This window comes from Lipophrys pholis (assembly GCF_963383615.2).
Source record: "Lipophrys pholis genome assembly, chromosome: 1".
Taxonomy (NCBI): domain Eukaryota; kingdom Metazoa; phylum Chordata; class Actinopteri; order Blenniiformes; family Blenniidae; genus Lipophrys; species Lipophrys pholis.
Window position 1 is genome coordinate 50,714,240 of NC_137635.1, and position 21,195 is coordinate 50,735,434.

At 41.5% G+C, this 21,195-nt stretch overlaps 1 protein-coding gene across 2 annotated transcripts in view; it reads right to left on the bottom strand.

The window, feature by feature from the left end:
* Window positions 1-1,684: 1,684 nt before the first annotated feature.
* LOC308116458 (ATP-dependent 6-phosphofructokinase, platelet type-like) overlaps window positions 1,685-21,195 on the bottom strand; it is a 30,117-nt gene continuing 10,606 nt past the window's right edge. Inside the window, exons 8-22 of one of the 2 annotated variants that reach the window (XM_080474658.1) lie at window positions 18,876-18,971; window positions 18,435-18,527; window positions 18,220-18,345; window positions 17,587-17,651; window positions 17,321-17,390; window positions 15,810-15,956; window positions 13,586-13,656; window positions 13,352-13,439; window positions 10,951-11,103; window positions 5,758-5,922; window positions 4,709-4,770; window positions 3,303-3,414; window positions 2,224-2,323; window positions 2,041-2,146; window positions 1,685-1,900 (exon numbers count right to left, since the gene is read on the bottom strand). In XM_080474658.1, the coding sequence (XP_080330784.1) occupies window positions 1,744-1,900; window positions 2,041-2,146; window positions 2,224-2,323; window positions 3,303-3,414; window positions 4,709-4,770; window positions 5,758-5,922; window positions 10,951-11,103; window positions 13,352-13,439; window positions 13,586-13,656; window positions 15,810-15,956; window positions 17,321-17,390; window positions 17,587-17,651; window positions 18,220-18,345; window positions 18,435-18,527; window positions 18,876-18,971 (1,611 nt within the window). In that variant the 3' untranslated portion in view covers window positions 1,685-1,743. Of the gene's footprint in view, window positions 1,901-2,040; window positions 2,147-2,223; window positions 2,324-3,302; window positions 3,415-4,708; window positions 4,771-5,757; window positions 5,923-7,965; window positions 8,119-10,950; window positions 11,104-13,351; window positions 13,440-13,585; window positions 13,657-15,809; window positions 15,957-17,320; window positions 17,391-17,586; window positions 17,652-18,219; window positions 18,346-18,434; window positions 18,528-18,875; window positions 18,972-21,195 lie in introns of both variants that reach the window. The other variant, XM_080474659.1, reaches the window with a different exon arrangement.

Consider the following 21,195-nt stretch of genomic DNA (forward strand, 5'->3'; position numbering starts at 1 on the left):
TCTGAATTAATATATAATTAATTTACAGATTTATAGAATCAGTAATCAACAGGAACCCAATGTCCAAAATATAAGATACACATAAACGAGTTAACATAGTTTGAATTAAATTAATGTCTTTGCTGCACCAGTACTTTGGTTGACTTGAAATGACAGATCTGCTTCAAATTAATTGGCTAAAGAAACATTAAATATCTGCAATTTGTTTTATTCTTGTTCAAATTGTCTCGACTGTCGTGCAGCCGGCCACCACTCGTCGGTGCTACAGAGCTGTCCCCGGTGACCTTTTCCCATAAAACCAGTTTTTCCAATACTAGTTTCATCTCTTGTCGTGTTAAAAAATAAATAAATGAATGATTGGATGACTAAATTCAATCCAACCGTTTCATATTAAGCGGCACAGATCGCCGGGTGCTGACGTTAGCAGTTCAAAATGGCCACAGTCGCTCTAATTTGCGTAACTTGTCGAGTCTGAAGTTGAAATTTGGACGTTCTGGGTTCGAATCCTGTTTGTGGCAGGAAGTTCTACCGGTTTGAACAAACTAACCAAAATTGTATCGCAGGTTTCAGTCACTGGACTTCAGGGAAACGAAAACACGAGACAAGTTCTCACCATTTCCACACAATAAATGCTTTATTACTCTGTGACAGGACACACACACACACACACACACACACACACACACACACACACACACACACGTCAGAATGCCAGAACCAGCAGGACCGAACTCACAATAAACCACTAAGGAGCCGACGGCACGTACAAAGCCCGGGGTGGAAACAAATAGCTGGAGGCAACGAACACAAAGCGGTAGTTTATCGGACAACGTGGCGAGCGGCCTGGCTTCCACACCCTGCAGGTTCCTCTTTTAAGGTTTGTTACAATCACGATGGCGGACATTCATGGAGGTGTGGTCACTGGCTGGCAGGTACTCCCGTGGCTAAACGCAGCTTCAGCTCATTATATTAACGGCGGGGCTCAGAAAGCTGCGGGAAAGCGACACGACAAAGCCTCTGCATTGCTGTTTTTCTCTAAATAAATTAGATTAAAGCTACATTTCAGACACTAAAAGTGGAACAGTGCATGTCAAGGAGTGCTTCTACACTTGGTTATATATATTAATTTAGTGGTTAAATTAGGCAGCACTAATCATTTAAAAACCACTGATGGAATTAAAAAGCCCGTGAAGTGATGTCTGGTCGAAAGACTTTCAAAGTAGAACGGGGGGTGCTACAGAGTCGACTGGCCGTTGTCACGGGGCCAGATCTTTTTTGAGGTTGAAGTCCAGCGCCACCAAATGTGCAAAATTATGCATCACACTGGTTGTGCGTGGGGCTTAAGGGAGAAACGGGGGGAAACACCCTCCTGTGCAAAGAGAAAAATGATTAAATCTGACGTGAAAATACTCACAAATTTAAAAATAAATCAACAAACAGACCCAAGACAATAACGGGGGATATTATTATTATTATTATTATTATTATTATTATTATTATTATTATTATTATTTTACTTTAGATTCATGATTTATAATCCCCCTCCCCCTTGAAGGACCCTCCGTGTGACTTCGGCGTACATTTTTCATCTTCCCCTACAAGCTTTTAGAATCTATCGTTAAAGTGTTTGCAGTCGATCGGCAGTCACTTGATATGTGAAGCCGTTTTTTTTTTTTTTTTTTTTGTGTGTGTGCGTGCGTGTTGGGAGAAGCGCCCTCTGCTGGCGGTGCGCTCGAAGCGAATTCAGATGGCCGACGTGGTTTTGGTGTCTTTGGGCCGGATGCGGGTCACGTGCTCCAGCTGGCCGGCGTCGGACACGTCGTAGCTCGTCTTGTACTTGGCCAGGATTTTCATCAGGGGGCGGAGCTTCAGCCACCACTGCTCCTTCGGGATCCTGTGGCTGCAAAAACACAGGAGGTTCGGGAGATCTGGCACATATCTGGAATCATCATTTCCCTCTTGATCGTTTTCTTCGATTTAAACAGGCGAAGCAAATCGGAACACGACAGGAAATGTTTATTCGATCAATCTCCTTCTTACACAAAGTCGGTCTCGTCCTTCAGCTGCGACACCGGCTGGAAGACCATCGCTCTGCGCCGCATCCCGAGCAGACAGGCGGTGTCGTCCGAGTTGGCAAACACCCTCCCTGCATGAAGCATCGACTTTTTAGACCAACGACGGGGCGAGAGAAGAGAGAAACCAACAGAAGAGAGCGGCGGTCACCTCCTTTGTAGGACTCCTTGAGCGTCTGCGTGATCCACTGGATGGCCTTAGCGGCCACTTTGGTGCCAAAGTTCCTGTCGAATGGAGACGGAGCTCCTCCCTGAGAGAGAGAGAGAGAGAGAGAGAGAGAGAGAGAGAGAGAGAGAGAGAGAGAGAATGATGCCATCAGATATCTGCAGAAGAGATGTTAAACCTCATTTCAAAGTTTTACGTAGAGGATCGATTTTTTTTTTTTTACATATTGAGATGCATTGTGGCCAACGCAACTAAAATAAATAACATTTTGGATGAAATACAGCTAATATATAGTTTTATACTCGACTGTGAGTACAATATGGGTTAATAAAAACTGCAAATCACGGCTTCAAATGAAGTAACTTCACGTCACACGTGTACTATTTATTAGAATTTGTTCAATCCCATAAACAAAAGAGATTCATTTCCTTGTTGTTTTTCCTTCTTCGCAGTGCAACCGCATGCGAAACCCCGACGATATGCAGACTTTGTACATAAAACTAGTGCAAATGGCAGCGTAATCATTTTTACCTGCGCAAACAAATGCATCTGATGATTCCTTTGAGGTCAGATTTCCGTTAGCGCTTTAATATTTCATGTTATTTATGACAGAAAAGGGAATTATGTGTCAACATTTTCAAAACGTTAAAGTTTATTTAAGGCTTAATGTCTTGTCATATTACTGGTGCAGCTGAAATGAAATCAAACTGAGTGTCAATTCAATTCAGTGGATCCAACATCAAACTATTTCATGAAACGACAGCATCATATTGACCTTTTTAATGGAATATTGGACAAATACAACACTGTCTTCAGTCGCTTAGAGGAGAAGATTTTGAATTGTTTCACTGTTTTATGTACTAAATAAAGATGATGCACGGCAGATAAATAAATTCAAGCTATTTTAATGATCTTTGGAGGTCATTTGGTCAGGATTACGGTTCTTTGCGTGTCGTTACTGCAGCTGGAAAACGTCCCGCGGTGTGTGTGTGTGTGTGTGTGTGTGTGTGTGTGTGTGTGTGTGTGTGTGTGTGTGTGTGTGTGTGTGTGTGTGTGTGTCTGACCTGCTGCATGTGACCCAGGATGTTCTTCCTGCAGTCGAACACTCCGTGTCCCTCCTCCGAGTACAGCTGGTAGATGAAGTCGGTGGTGAAGTTCTCGTTGCAGTTCTCGTTCCTGAAAGCGCCGGGCAGGTTAAAGTCCTCAGTGCAGACAACGCAAGTTACTCGGTATTTATACTCGAGTAGGCTTATCAGACGTCAAAGTGTTCTTCGATTTCCCCTCCCTACATTTGATATCGGTACTTTCTCCCGCTCACGTCCTTCTAACTGGCTCTGTTCTCATTTTCACCTCCATAATTCAGACTCACAGTCAAAGGATTCTGAATATTTCTCCTGCAGGAGGTGATAAATGTAAATGATCCTTAAGTTGCTGGAAGATTTCCAAGTTTCCAAGCATGAAAATTGGCACGCAGGAGCATTTTGATCAAAAGGAAGAACTCACTGAATTTTGGTGGCGATCCAATTTTAATTTCCGCTATTTCTCGTCACACGCTCAGCCTGGAACTTTAAATGACAGGTGCATTGTGGGACATGGAGTCGTAGCATGTTGTGGTTTATTGTTGTGCTGTTACGCTCCTGCGCTATTCTGCAGGTGTGTGTGTGTGTGTGTGTGCGTGTGTGCGTGCGTGCGTGTGTGTGTGTGTGCTAAAAGAGGAATGAACAGCCACAATCCTCGTCTCCCTCCATCAAACTCTTCAGAATCAGACCGACCGATTCTGTTGCCACAGTTGTTTGTCCTCATTCTTTTCAAACTGCTAAAGATGTTTTAAAATGTTGGAACAAATTGTGATTAAAAGAAAAGAAACGAGGTTGTATGCTGAAAAGTATTTTCCCCATCCCGATAAACAACTGTTTGCCTCGTCACACAAAACACTCGAATCGGGACTTTTAACTGAACCAAAGTCTTTTATCACAGAAGTTTCTGTAATTCTTGTCCTTGATTTGTTTTATTTATTTATTTTTTGGACTCCGCCCGGCGTCCTCTCACGGCGCACCGTTATGTCTTGTCATGATTAGAGAGCTCAGACACACACACAATGTCACCTCTACTCACAAAATATCACATTTGTCCTATTTCCCCGGCCCTCCCTCCATCTGGGAGCAGTTTGAAGCAGCCGGGTGCCGCAGTGGACCAAAATAACCCCGACAGGTCGCTCTGATGCTCACGCTACGTTAAAACCAACTGCATCTGTCTATTTGATGGACTTTTATTTTCCCGCTGAACAATGACGACACTGATAATTATTAGACATTATACACGTGTGTGTGTGTACACTCCTTATCGTTTGGTGCTTTCACACACGTTTTCATGCAAAGTAAGCACCTTCAGATGTATAATGTCTAAATACAGTCGTTTAAACGCGTCACATTAACCTCGGAAAAAAGAAAGAAAGAAAAACGAGCCTCACCTGAGCACCAAACCTCTCTGGATGCTCGTCTTCATCTTCTCCGTCAGATGCTCCACGTTAGCCTGTAAAGAAACACACACACACACACACACACACACACACACTGAGTAGAAAATCTGAGCATCAGACAGAAACAGGCAGCCTGCGCCAGCAGCCGGCGCATCCACAAGTCTCCCAGAGTCCTCTGCAGGGTCACGTGTTTACCAGCAGGGGGCGATAGATAGATAGATAGATAGATAGATAGATAGATAGATAGATAGATAGATAGATAGATAGATAGATAGATAGATAGATAGATAGATAGATTCTTCATAATTAAATAAATAAATCTCCTAACATGGAAAGAAAATGGATAAATATAAAAATCACCTACATTAAAAATTTTATTTAAAAAATATTGACTGTATAAATATTCATATCAAAATAGTCACCTAAACTCTCCAACTGATTTTTGCATGTGTTTTTATGTTTAATTTAAAAAGTTAAAAGTGAAAAAGTTTGAACTATGCATCTCACAGGTTTCCTCTGAAAGACTAAATAATCCCACTATGTACATAATCTGTTCTCCCTGCTGCCCTCTAGCGGAGATAGACTCACACTTTATTTTCTTTACAGTTTGTTTGGATTAGAATATTGATGGATCGTCGTTTCAAGCCAGCACAGGCACACTGAATCAAAAAAAAATATCTCGATGCACAAAGGGCATTTTACACGTGTCATTTCTAAAACATACATTTATACTCTCACATTGAATTTACTTGTTTTATCAGATTATAACATTTAGACAATCAAATGTATACAATGATTTTTTTGGGGGGCATTTAGTGTCTTTGTCAGACTCCTGTAAGTCACACTGAGGTACATTCACTCTTTGAAATTCTATATATATTATATATACATATAGTCTATATATATATATATATAATGCTATATAAATAAAGTTTGATTTGATTTAGTTGAAATGCCAATCAAAAGTGAAGAAAAATCCATCGTTATCAACAAGTGGAGGTTTAGTGTTTCTCTTTCAGGTGAGGATTTTCTTCTCTCACCTGAAGGTCCCGGATGTCAAACGGCTCCTCGTAGATGTAGACGGTGTCGGCTCCGGCCGCCAGACCGCCTACGGTGGCCAGGTAGCCGCAGTAGCCCCCCATGGTCTCGATGATGAAGACCCTCCGCTTTGTGCCGCTGGCCGACTGCTTGATACGGTCGCATGTCTGATTCACACACACACACACACACACACACACACACACACACACACACACACACACACACACACACACACACACACACACACACACACACACACACACACACACACACACACACACACACACACACACAAGTTAAACAATCATTCTATGAGTAAACCTGTGGAGACTTTCATCCTGGGAGTCTTCAGTAAAGTAGAGCTGAATCAGTCAATGTACTTTTAATTAAGAATATATATATTTCATTGAGCATAAGTAAGATCTTTGTGCTATCAGATCTCAAATAAGTAAGAATTTGGATTTCTTCTCATTTAAACGATCCTCAAATGAGAGAAATTCTGATTCAGCGCGACTCTAAAGTGGATAAAAACCTCCAGGTCACTCAGTGATGCACAGGGTTGACTCTGCAGAAAATTGGAATTTCAGACTATCAAATATATCTCAACGCAATGCACAGTAATGATGCATTTAAAAAAAATGGTGTCATATTCTGAGAGATTTGTATTTATGACTTTCATGACCTGACATCAAATTAAAAGAAAAAAAGTGGCCTGAAATCCTAAATATGCCAAAAATATATTAAATATATTCCTGTACCGTAAGTACTGATCTAATAAATGTATTATAACAATTACCAATTGGACCAGTTTTTTTATTACAATAGGAAACACAACAGCTTACTGTGGACCTTTATTGTATAGTTGATATGAATTTATTGCTCAGGAATAAGATGTAAAATATATTAAAATGTAGTAGAACAACATAAGTTACAAGCTGAGTCATGATCAGATCTGCTGACTGGACAATAATCAGAGTGGCCCTGTGCATCAGATGGAGTGAAGTCCACCAGACACTGCAGCGTCCTCGCCGGTCTCTGTGGTTGACTTCACTCAACAACACTGATCAAACAGTCTGCAAACACAAAAAAAACGCATCCATCACTAACTTGAGCAGCTTGCTGGAACATCGCATGTGCATAAAGCAACGTTCGCCGACATGCAAGTGCAACAGACTCTGAACCAGAGTAGCAAGACGTGTACTCACGGAGAAACCGTACTCCTGAATTCATCGCTATGAGCGTGAGTGAATGAACAGTTATCATGGTTAAACACTGTGAGGCGGACGCTCGGTGGAGCAGGGCGACGTGAGAAGTAAAATATAGAATAAATACAATATAGCCTGAGTTAAAGGTTTCTCTTAGGCCATTTTATTTAGTCTAAAGCACAATACGATGTTATTTTTTTAAGTTTCAAATACTCCATATTTTGCTTTTCTTGACAAACTTGGCCAACACATGAAAACTGCATTGTAGTTTGGGTTTTTAACACCACGTGGAGCTTGAACAAGTTACCCACTCCACAAAAGAAGGAAAGCAAGCTCCTCCATTGGGCCAAAAACGGTAAAACCAAAGAAAAACAAGACAGCAAATGAATGATGGGGAGTTCAGACGTGTGGCTCTGTTCCTAGAATCTATTTCTGTATGTGGACAGAAATGTTAATGTTTTAAAATCCAACAAATGACATTAAAAAAAACAACGTCTCAATTTGATTTAAACACATAAAGAAAAAACTTTGAGTTTCAGTTCCAAAGTTGACCTTTGAACTTTGACTTTTAACAGTTTTGGAACCATCAACTTATTTAAGTAACTTATATTCCACATAAGATTTGTTACAAACTAGAGAAAATTGTGTAGTTTGCCTTCCAGGCCACTAGGTGGTGTTGTGTTTTTGTAATACAACAGAGTAAGCAGCACAAGCAGCATTAAATGTGATAAGATGATGTTGATCTACTCGTGCATGTGCAGATTGTCCTGTAAATAAAACAATGAAAATTCAACCAAAGTTTACCTAAGAAAAAAAAAGTAAACAAGATATTTGCAATTTAAGTTAAAAACTGGCGTTTCTCGTGAAGTTATGTTAAGGTAGATAAGTACGCGACGCGAGCCAAATGTTTTTCTCGAGGAGACTTTTACTGAACAGAACGAGCGGCGCCTTCCGAATCGTTTACAGTCATCACACCAACAGAACACCTTCGTCTGGTCTTACCTCCACGATGGCGTTGAGCGAGGTGTCCGCTCCGATACTGAGGTCATTGCCGGGAACATTGTTACTAATGGTGGCGGGTATCATGCACATCGGGACGCAAAACTCCTCGTATTCAGCCCGGGCCTGGTACAGCTCCAGCAGGGACTCAAAGGCCTGATGGTGATGGCCGCAATACGGGGGTTAGACCACTAGAGGGGGGTAGCCTGCGAGTCTGAGACTCTTTCTTTCTGTATGCGGGAGGTCAACATGTGTTTACAGGCGGCTTCATGGTGGACAGTGGCTTCCTGTTTGCCTGTATCCTTCGCTGTCGTGCTCTCTGATTGGTCGGTTTGTTCGGTGCGCGGACGACTCGTCCACAAACCTGCAACCCTGGACAACTCGCCTGTTTGGTTCGGGAATCTCGTCCACGACTCATTTTTTTTCAACATCGTTGATTTGAAGGATTTCAAAGTATATTTGACACAAAAACATGCTAGTGTATTAAGGTCGACAATATCGTGTATTTTTAGCGTCTTTGATATGACAGAGGATTTGTTAGCGTCTAATGGCCTTCTTATTAAAGTACAACAATAGAAGCCTATGTTTGTTTTATAATCATTTTCCCATTTTCCCACAACATAACTCAGGTATGGACGAATGAGGGAGTTATATATTAAAGTCGAGTGAATTTTGATCTGATACTGATCTGATTTTCACCACTGTTGACTTCAGGATATTTATATGCGGCTTCCAACCGAGTTTTTCATCAAAAGTAATTCCCACAAATGTATTGGCATGCACTTGTTCAATTTGTTTACCATTAAGAAAATGGTAAACAAAGAGAAACAACGCCATAAAATGTATATGGACATATACTCGATTTTTGAGAAATATATAAAATATCAATTTGAAATAACAATGTGTAAAAGTACATTGTACAGGGTTTATTTTCTCAAAAGAATTTTGAAATCTCGTAGTTTTGTGGACGAGTTGTCCAGGGTTGTCGTTCTGTAGACGAGTTGTCCTTCAGTCGGTACGTTCACGTTCACCAAATGTCATCAGTGAAATGTTTTTGAGAAGGGAAGGATACAGGAAAACACACTGGGACCATGAACATGCGCGCTCTGTATTCATGACAGTGTGTGCTGCTGGCTGGCTCTCTCCAGGAGATGGGGGTGGGGGTGGGAGGGTGGCGGTGGGGGGGGGGGGGGGGGGGGGGGGGGGGGGGGGGCTTTGGCTTCTCATTGGCTGAAAGGCGGTGGAATGGGGCGCGAAGAGGGGTCGCACTTCACCCTCAGCTGACATGTTGGAGGTGTTGACGAGATAAAAGCACGAGGAGGGATTCCAGAGACGCCGAGCAAACACATTTCCTTTTATGTCCAGAGACAGTAAAGCGAGAGACAATAAGACGTCTCCCCAGGACGTGCTGACAGCATGCAAAAACGTCTCTCTCTCCAACGTACAGGAAGGAGAAAGAGCAAGCAGAGCGTCGCTGTTGGACGGGCTGTTTTCCACCCGGGGCGCCGTTTCCCAAACACGACACACAAGGAAGGGGCCGCACCAACAAAACATGCCACAACACGTCACTGCATGCCACCGACACTTACCTGGACCTCCGCTGAGCAGCGCGCCCTCACACAGCCACCAGCAGCAAGGCTTTTCTCACAGCCCAGCTTCAATGTCAGTTTTTTTTTTTTGTTTGTTTGTATTTTAAACGCTAAAATGCATCTGTGTTGTGTGTCGTTGATCTGTACCATTGTGACAGATGTTAAATGTTAAAAAAAAAACACACAACAAAATAACACATACTATAAATTTTTGTTTTTTTCCAGGGTGCATTTATAAAATTTGAAGAATGCAATTAAGAATCGCTGAGACATCATGATCCTTTTTAGTCATTTTAGTCTATATTGGCTTTATTTTCTAGATTTCAATAATTGAAACGTTATCCTCATTATCCGTTTAGGTTTCTTTAATCATTCAGGAATTTTTTGCCATTTTAGCCTTTTAAGCACTTTCAGAATGAACTTCTGTCGTCTCTCCACATATCAGAAACACAGCCAAGTCCTCACTGTCAGCAGTAAGAACAAGCAAGTTGAGTGAAACTACTTTTTTTTCCTCTTGATTTATTAATTTTTTCATGGTTACCTCCCTGAAAGGTGCGGTTGGGATCTCCAGAGGGCAGGTGATGTAAAGATGTGGCACATATTTTAAGTTGATAAGCTATATATGATATTTGTGACCTCAAACTGCAAAATAATTGCTGCAAATATAACGAATAAAATTGAAATATACATTTTTTTGTCAATAATTCGCTCTGTCCCACATAACGGGATGTTTCAGCGCTGCTGTTGTACAGAATAAACAGCAATACAAGAAGTACTACAAGCTTTTCGATTAAAACGGCATTTTTATCACCTGCTTCGTCATAGACTGTTTATATTTGTAGGTTATTAGACCTCTTTTCCTGCTTTGTTCGCAATAATTTCCAATTAATTCATCCTTAATTCTGCAACAATGCCAAAAAACATTGACGTAATATGACGATAAAAAGTTACAGCATCATACTTAATTATTATTAATATCTAATCATTTTATTTGGATTTTTTTTTTTTAAAACAGCAAATTATATTAACGCTAAAAATTATAATCCTAGTATTAATAAATAATTTACGTTATTACGTTCCCCCAAAAAATATCAAAACATTTCTTGAAATAATTTGCCATGTCTGCAGTAAAGCTGAAAAAGGTCATTATTACTGCATCCATATGTTAAGTTACTTATTCTATAATTACATATACTGTATTTTCACATCCATGTTGCCTCAACGATTTCACCAATAATCCCAAATTATGTGTATTTATTAGAAACTGCCCCTCTGCTCGTGATGTGACGACGCGAGCTGCCGATCAGCGAAGCCCCCAAAAATCCCCCAACGCTTGTGGGGAGTGTGTGTGTGTGTGTTAGGTCTACGAACACACACACACGCACACGCGTGCACTTACATCAGTAATGGCGTTCAGAGCTGTGTCTGAGCCAATGCTGAGGTCTGACCCAGGTATATTATTGGAGACGGTGGCGGGGACCATGACCATGGGCACACAGAGCTCGCTATATTTGTCCCGTGCAGCCGAGAGTTCCAGTAATCCCACGTAGGCCTGCAGCGGTGAGAGCCAGCGTCGTATTCACAGTTATTGAGAGGGATGCACAAAACGGGAGGACAAGAGTGGGACACCTGATGCACTTTGTTTTTCTTTTTTTACAGTAAGTGAAGGCGGGAGGTGAGAGTTCAGCAAGAAAGCGGGAGGAAGAAGGTGGGAGGAGCTTAGAACGGATTGAACTAGTAAAGCTGCATCAAATTCAATGTTAGAAATTATTAGCAGAGATCAATAAAGCTATCAATGAATCAACTTCTCCCTTTACACCAAATCCAGCTGCAGGTGTCAGGATTTTACTGCAAACCCTGTGTTGTATTATTGTGCCTGTTTTATTTCATTTAGCTTTTCTATTCCATTTATTCTATTTCATCATTTACTATTTATGTATTTGACGTCTACCGGGCTTCAGGAACAGAATTTCATACTGGGACATGTAAAAACGGTGTCATGGTATCACAATAAATCTCCTTGAATCCTTCAATTGTGACTCGTGTTGGTCAATTTTACAGAACTTGTGTTTTTCTCTGGATTATGAATGTGTGAGATCGTCCTAATAGTTTTGATCTCCGGTGAACTGCTGCAGATGGTGAGAGAACTGATGAATGTTAAATATAAGCAAACTTCCCTCATCTCACAAGATCATAATGTTCACTTTTATGAATTGATCATTGCAGATTTTGCTATTTGCGTCGTTAGAAGGACTTACTAACTCTCGGGTATTAAGCATCCCATGCATTTGACTCTAAACTCATGCTTTCACACCACACGTGTCTTTTAGTCATGCTACACTGCAAATATCGTCTATTATTTTTTTTTTCTGTGTAAACAAACTTGCATGTACACTATATATAAAATGTCTTCTGTTAATCGTCGTTTTATGGTGTTTTTTTTTTTTTTTTAACCCAATGACCCATACAACTGTTTTTTGTTTTTAATTACTTTTTAAATTGTATCAGTTTTTCTTTCTATGTAGCATTTTGGGATTATTTAAATTGAAAAGTGCATTATAAATACATCAATTATACTTATTATTGTTATTATCATCATTACTACTACAACATATTACTGCCATTTATACTACTTATCACATATACATATATGATTTCTTTGAAAATTTGCTCCAAAAAAAAACAAAGCACGATGGGAAATCCTGTTCTGTTTCTAATCAATATCTTTTTTCTTCATTCCAATAAACTCTCCTCCTCAGGTGAGACATATATTCACCTGAAATTAAGTTTTTCATCTTACATGATAAACTAGTATTAAAACAAATACATGCCTGTTAATCGTCTGATAAAAAACATTTATTTAGATTTTATGGGTGTACTTTCGATATCTGGAAGTTCTCTGACATTACTCTGTGTATTTTATACTACTGAGGAACTGAGGAGTTGATTTCACAGACGTGTGACATGCTGGTGAATCTTGTTTGTGTAGTTTTTTTTTTTTTTTTTGAAGTTTTGAAGTTTTTTTGAGTTTGTGTTGATGAGAAGTGCAGCATCTGTTGGCGTCCAGCGATCATCTCTGAACGACGGCAGCTATGTGGTGGGCGTGGCTTAGAGGAGGGGGAGTGGCTTTGTGGTGGGAGGGGCCGGGCGATGGGAGATGGGTCAACGGAGTTATGGCGTGGAAGGGAGGGGGGCGGGGGGGGGGGGGGCTCAGAGGGAGCAATGGGACTGGCAAAGGTCTATGAGAAGTGGGCTGGTGGGAGAAGCCAAGGGGGAGAGAGCCAGGCCAATCACAACAGACAGTCAGACACACACAGGACGACCATGTTGCAGCTCCACACACACACTCAACAACAAAGTGGTTGGCCGAGCTCCCAAAGCCAAAAGAAAAAAAGTACATTTTTGTATACATACTTTGAAAGGGTATTCCTCAAAATAAACTCTGTGTGGAAGATGCACACAGTTTCTGCTCAGTTTGGCTTTGCAGCTTGGCCAACGTCATCAGACACAATGGGATGAAGACTACAACATTTACATGTTCTATTAGTATACTACAGGAAGTACTACACAACTAAATGCACTTTGTGAGCTGAAATGTCAAGATCAGTGGAAAGACTCAATACACGGAATGTGGAATACGGGAAAAAGACAAGGTGCTTAATGACACGTACGATGAGGGAAGAATAACATTTGTAATATTTAACAGTTTTCTACTTTTCAAATTATCATTAGCTCTCTGAAGAAAATAGTAACATCAGAAAAAGTGCATTTTTAAAATGTTTTTGAATCAGGTGACGTACCTCGAATCCTCCAATCACAAGCAGAGCGTTGATGTTGTGAATACTCATCTGCTCAGCGATTTTCTCCAAATGTTTTCCTGGAAGAGTTCTGACACACACCAGAGAAACCTTTTTTTTTTTTTTTTTTTTTTTTTTAAATCCTTTTATCCTAGAGGATTAAAAACTCTAAGTAAAAAGAGGTGGATTCACCCAGTAGTTAAATACACACGCTCGGTCTGACTGCAGCCGTTTTACCTTTTGGTGCCCAGCAGAGATCCTCCCTGACCAGTCCAGCCACCAACATCTCCCCATTTGATCTCCTTGATCTGTGAAACAACCAGAAAGTTGGGATGTTTCAGCTTCTCAAACACAAACACAGATTCACCACCAGAAACTAAAGATAATACGCCCACTTTTCTTTCTATTCTTTTCTCTATTTATTTTATTTCGATGTTTTCTTTTTTGTTGTTTTGTTTTTTTTAATTTACTTTAGAATTTGTGTTGTGATTTTTCATTTATGTTGCATTTTTTTAATGGATGGATGACGGCCTTCACTCGCAGTACATAGTGAAGTCAAGGACAGTGTACTCGTTTTGCTCAAGGACTCTTCGGCATGTGGAGATGGGGAATCAAACCGTCCATCCTTCTAGCAGCCGTTGCAATCTTTTTGCAGCTTTTTGATTTGCAATTGCAATTTCCCGCATTAAAATTGAAGCTTTTGCATTCTTGTTGTGGCTGTATCACTAGTGTTGTGGCTTTTATATCTGTGTTTCAGCTTTTGCAGCCAGATGCTTCAGATTTTCGCATTTTTGTTATAGCTTCTCCATTCCTGTTGCAGCTTTTGCATCCAAATTGCAGCTTTTACATTCATGCCGTGGCGTTTGCATTCAAATGACAGCTTTTGCATTCTATTATGGCTTTATCGCCTGTGTTGTGGCTTTTGCATTCACGTTTCAGATTTTGGTTCTTTTGTTACAGCTTCTTACTCCATTCTTGTTGCGACTTTCATATCCCAAGTTCAAACTTTTGTATTCATGTTGTGGCTTTCGCATCTGTGTAGCAGCTTTTACATTACTGTGGTTGTGGCACTATCACATGTGTTGCGGCGCTTGCATCTGTGTAGCAACTTTTGCATCCAAGTTGCAGCTTTTCCAATTAACATCGCAACTTTTTACATTCATATTGCAACTTGTGTGAACCTTTCCGAGCCACAACAGTTTCAGCTTGAGCTCTGCAACAATCTGTAATGTCTGGATAAAGGCAACAAATTTATTTATTTATTTATTTTTTTCATTATATAGTAACCGCTCTCATCACCGCGCTGCAGTGAACACGCCGACTCACATTTAACCCGCAGCTCCTCCTATAATAATCAGTGTCCGACTTAGTGGAGGTTTTAGTCCGGGATCATGCCTTCGCTTTTCAATCACTCCTAATCCGTCTACATGGCAACTCCATAAGCATGCCTGACTGCGTCTGTAGCACAACTGGAGTGTGACTGACACCAGCACTCCTCACATGTTTTCATTTGACAGGGATAGTGCTCGAACTGCAGTTTGCCCAAAACACCTACGTGCCACCGGATATTTCTGGACCGAGCGTGTGTAGCAGAGCGGCCGCAAGGCGAGAGGGACGGGTTTACAGTAAACAGTTTTGTGTTTCTGAACACGCTGGAGTGTAATCAATGCAGCGAAAAAGAAAACACTCTAAAATCACCTCTGACCGCCAAACACTTTATATGGTTTTCATTTTATCTTAGTTTACGAGGTGAACGTGCGAACGGCCGATCGTCAGTGAGCCACATCACACTGGGAACGACTGTAATGTCTGAATGAATGAAAAGAATCAAGATCAGAACAATGGAGGCTCAGTTCAACTCTATCTGTGTTTCTCATCGACCTCCTAGAAACTGAGACCTTTCAAGGACTCCGAGTCGAACGAAGGGCTACTTCCTGGATACTTAGAGTAGGAAGGCTCTCCTTCTAGGACAGATAGAGATGCATATTTACCAGAATTACCAGAAGAGAAAACATTTGACATTAATATTTAGTCAGATTAATCCGGGTCAACATTTTATAGTCAGTGAAGAAGTTATTTGATGAATGAATGAGGACCAAAGCAGGCAAAGGTACTCACATTCTTTACCTTCGTGGTACAAGTTAAACGCTAAATTACCAATTTATGTTCCGAATTTAAAGGAGAAGTAAAAAAATTTTTTATTCATATATGATGCCTTTATGAGAAAAATCCAATTTTACTTGATGAGTATCATCACACACACACACACACACACACACACGCACACACACACACACACACACACGCACACACACACACGCACACACACACACACACACACACACACACACACACACACACACACACACACACACACACACACACACACACACACAAACACACACACACACACACACACACACACACACACACACACACACACACACACACACACACACACCTGTCCTTTGTAGAAGCCCTCGAAGCCGTCGCTGACAGCGAACATTTTGTGGCCCTCGGTGATTCCCACTCTGACGGCAGAGCGCACGGCCGCGTTCATTCCCGCCGCCGGGGCGCCGACGTTCAGCACCGCCACGTTGAAGGTGCTCTGCGGGTGCACACACACACACACACACACACACACACACACACACACACACACACACACACACACACACACACACACACACACAATGAGAAATCCACTCAATACACCGCAGAGGAAGCAAACTTTGCCCCAAAAGCTCGGTCACAGTTTATAACATCTTCAAGATTCAGGATTTAGCGTAGAAACACAAGACGGGCGGCGCTGGGTTTGAGGAAGATGCTTCATTCGAAGTGATATGAGACAAACTGCTCTCTAAAGCTGTCATGGAGGTAGCCATGAATGTTATCGCCAAAAAACCAGCTCTGCATGCAAAAAAAAAAAAAAAAAAAAGACCACATGCTGCTCAAAGACGCCCTGAAGCAGCTGCTTCAGTTTTCCTCATGTAAACGGACACACAAGAAACAATTTAAGCAAATATTATTCTGACGAGTTTTTCTCGGAAGTTGTAATTGAAGCTCGTGCATTTCAGACTGTATGGTCCACGTTCCAATGGAACACACATACAGTTCGCCGAAAAGGCTGCAAGGTTCATCAGCAGCTTTTGTCTTAGTCCTTACTTCTTAGTATTCCAAGATGCTTGGACAAAAGACAATATCCACACTTTTCTTTTTCTTTTTTTCTTTTTTTTTACAGTTTTGGGATGAACATCCTCAAAATAATGCGGGAACTCAAAACAGACAGGAAAATTGTACATTTCAGAATCCGTCAGCAGACCTTATTCAATTTGCACCAAGAGGTATAAATTGTAGATGTAGATGCTGTTTGCAGGACTTTGCCAGTCAAAAAACCACCTGAAGAGCACAGACCCTGTCCAGTTTGAGTTATGAGCGATGCTTGCCATTAAAGTGTCAGTACAATACTAATCTAAAGCAGATGTCACCCGTCACTGGGAGCGCAGGGCCAACGGAAGCGCGTCTACATTTCTACCTCTACGAAGAGCCGCGAAGAAATAAAGCAACGCGGTCATTTTGTGGCACTGTGTTCACATGAAATCCTTATTGAAAGACTTTTTAAATATCGATCAAGTTCAAATTGTTAAAACTATTAGCCACAAGCGGGTAACGTCCATTACAGCCGCCTCCTGACTCGTCACATACATCAAACGGCTCCTCCCCCTCCACATCCTGCCCCTCAGGACAGTTACAGGAAGAAAGAAAAACAAAATAAAACAGTGTCACAAAAAGACTGCAGCATCCACAACGCACCCGGCCAGAAAGTACCTTATACTACTGAAACAAATCTCAGAGCAGCTGGTGGGAAAACACATAAGGAGAATTAAAAAAAAAGAAATAAAAAACACTAGTGGATCACTGCACTGGATTCGATTGTATTCCTTTTAATGGTATTAGTTAAAAGTGACTCACATTTGGGAGTTCCGAGTCGGCCTTGCGGTAGGAGAGGAGTCTGTAGGTGGTCAGGTTGTTTTCGAAGCTCCTGCAGACACAAAACAAAGTTGGAAGAAGGAAAAGCGCAATTCATTCTGGTCGTCTGCTGCAGAGACGTTGAGCAAAGATCAGTGCAAACACAGTTAGAGTGAAACCTGAGCGTGGCCGTCTAGAACCTGCACCACACAGCAAAGCTTCACCCAACTACACCCGCTCTCTATTTACACAATTCAAACATTCAGTACCTTCCACGCAGCCTGACAGCATCCTCGAATTTCTTCTCATCCATCGCCTTCTGGACTTCTTGGGTCTGATGGAGAAAACAAATCTTGTTCAGTAAATTCACCCTCAAACTTTCTGCAACAATAATAAGGGCTTTTGCATTTTCCCTTACGACGTGACGAGCACTTTTACATCATGAACATATCAATTGATATATATATATATATATAATACTGTCCATCTACTGAGCATGTGCAGAAGAACTATTAACTACGACCACGGTGTGCATGTGCTGAAGCAATGATTCAGAAAAGGACCGTTTTCTAAAAGTTCCACCTCGTCAGCTGTTTCCAATAATTCGCTTTGTCAGTGGCTGCGGGCAGCGTTTTCGTATAAACGGACACGCAAAACACAACCAAAGTTTTCCGCAAAGTTGTGTCGTGATTGGCGCTGAAGTGAATTACCAGTTTGAAGTGGGCGTGTACGCAGCGCCCGTACCGGTCTGCTTCCACCTGTACGCACCGTGTTGTTTGTCAAAACATTTGAGTGACAAACAGTAGATGCCACTGTTTATCCTCCGTCATTTGAAAGAGTCCATGGGGTGTGAAGACTTTTGCCCCCCCCCAAAACAAACTAACACCGAGTCACACACTGACCATCTGCACACACTCCATCAGGGGCAGCCGGACGGCCTGGTTCCCCACCAGAGACACGACGCACGCCGGCGTGGTGGCAGACGCCTCCAGCAAGGCCAGCACCGCCTCCACGCCCATACGGCTGGCCTGGGAAAAAGAAAAAGCTTCAATCGCAGGTGGCTCTTCAGGGAATTAAACAGTTCTTTCGGGGTAATTCCAACTCTGACGTGACTTACCAGAATCCTATCGAAGGCCGACGGGGTCCCGCCTCGCTGCACATGGCCTAAAATAGTGACCCTGGTGTCGAATCCCAGGCAGCGCACCACCAGCTGGTGACAGAGAGAGCTTGGAATGAATAGCCCGCATTAAACGCTTAAAGAATGCACATCTTCACGCACGGCGTTTGAATCAAACCTAAAAAGATTCGGGGAGATTAAGGTCGGAAAACCACAACAACGAGCAAGGTGAAGGCTATTCCAACACTAATGACAAATAATGAAACGTGAATAAAACAGAAGGGGAAATCATGCAAAACATCTTCTGTCATGTTGAGGAGTGACAAGTAAAGAGTGAGAGGGAGCATTATGCTGAAATAAAAAAAAAAAAGGTGGAATAAAATGTTGAGGAAAAAGGGGAAAAGATCCACGCGGGTCTCCAGGTTTTCCCACCATACTTACGTCCTTGATATAATCAGGGGTTATTGCCTTGTTGTGGGAATCTATGGCGCCTTCAGCCACAATTATGATGTTCAGCCTTTTCTTATCAGCACGGTTCTACGGAGGGAAATAAAAGAACAATAAGCGTCAGAACGTGACAGAAAAGGTTGTGCATTTGGCAAAAGCTGGATCATGTGACGATGGATAGCTTCTGTAATTGATTTTGAAGAGCAGCGCGACGACCTTTTCATATGTCCTCTCTGATCAGCAGACACTTGCCACAGTTAACGAGAAGCGTTGGAGCTATCGGCACGCGCCGTGTGCTATTTATACCTAGATTTTTCCCTTACAGCTGCAGGCAGAAAACAACAACATTTCACTGCGCATTGTGTCGAGTATAACAGTGCATGTGACCAATAAAGACTCTTGAATACCTACAAAGTCGGAAAGTTTTGTTACCCAGTCCCGAAAGCCTCGCAGTACCAATCTGCACCAAAAGATGGTGTATTGAGTCACAGAGAGACGCAGCTGATTAGTTCATAACCGAAACTCTGGAGGCATTCTGGAGCCACCAATTAAAAAGACGGGACAAAAACAAGTTCAAATACAAACTGTCGCAAAAATGTCTCAACACTGCCACCTGATGGACAACAGAGGGATGACTTAAACACTCCATACATCATTTATTGTTCCATTTGGGATGGTACGTACTCCTCATACCATGTGTTTATAGGGTTGAATAACAATCCGTATTCAAATGCATTCCCTTAGACAATGTGAAGTATATTACTGTTAGTCTTTTATTATGTTTGTGTTGCATTCACTTCGTGCTTTATCATCTGACAATTTCGTTTTTTTTTCTACTTCGACTGTTGAAAACTCGTGCGTACAGACGTCACATTCCTCCTGAAAGTTTACAGCGTTCACATAAAACCTCTTAAAATGGAGCAAGTGTCTGGAAGTCGACGAATTTGTCAGTGCTGAGTCACAGCAGCCCGGGCCGATCCAGCTTTCCTGTTTCTCCTCGGTCTGACTCCCGAGTTCTACTCACGTCCTTCACAAAATGAGATGTCTGTCGGTGGCTCCTTCAGCCACTACGACAACCCAGAGCCTCTCTACCAGCTGGCTCTGTGGCGCAATGGATAGCGCATTGGACTTCTAGTCAAACACTTGAGGAGTGATTCAAAGGTTGTGGGTTCGAGTCCCACCAGAGTCGCAGCTTTTGGGAGTGTGAAGAAGCAGATGACAGTCGGGGCTCCTTCTCAAACACCTTGTGTTTACATTCAAACGTGGAGGTTTTCTGCGTCACGGTCTGAATGTTAATCCAAAAGATTTCACGAGGGTTAGAAGGGAAGTTGAGAAGATACGGGAAACAAATTTCTGGGATTCCTCCCGGCAGCTCCGCTACGGACCAGAGTTATCAGCAGCAGCTGCAAGCGGCTATTTATTGCTCCCTTTGTACCTCTGCAGTCAGCTGGCTCTGTGGCGCAATGGATAGCGCATTGGACTTCTAGTCTGTCACTGGAGGAGTGATTCAAAGGTTGTGGGTTCGAGTCCCACCAGAGTCGCAGTTTTGTGGAGGTTTGTTTAAGGATAGTTGTGTGAATATTATATGTATATATGTATATATATATATATGCTTAATGAATTTAAGTCCTAAGAGCCAGACAACTTTGTGAAGAAAAATCCAAATGTAAACTCTGAGATACAGGAAAACATTGCACTACTGCTGTAATGTAGAATATTCATGTTGTAGATATACACACACAGGATATTTCATTATTTTTTCATTTATTTATCGTTTCTGATGAAAGTTGGAAATACACTGTGAAAGTAAATAAAGAAATTAGAATTTTCTCTTTTCAACCTCAACATTTATCTATTGAGCGCTTTTTTTTTTTTTTAAATGTGTACTTTTTTATCTTATACATTTATTTGCTGTGAATGTTAACATATTTGAATCAATTAACAAATATGATGAATAATGGAAGAAATTAAATCAGACTCGTCTTTACATGTGAGTGAATCGCATTTCGACTCCTCATGAATGTAATTTTTTTTTTTCAATGCAGGTTATTCAAATGCAGATGCACACATCTACTTAAACCAGAAACCTCTGTGGCTGGTTGAGTTACACCAGGCTCCATGTACTGTAGATATATAGAGCATCGCAATATTATATATACTCTATGTAAAACAGGCTTGTAGATACAAATTTAGAGACATTGAAAAAAATCCCATTCATCATTTTAGAAATAGTGTAAATCCCCTCTCAAAAAACAAACAAATTAGCTTTTGGCCCTTAAAAGACAATCACATAATTACCATAATTGTCACATAA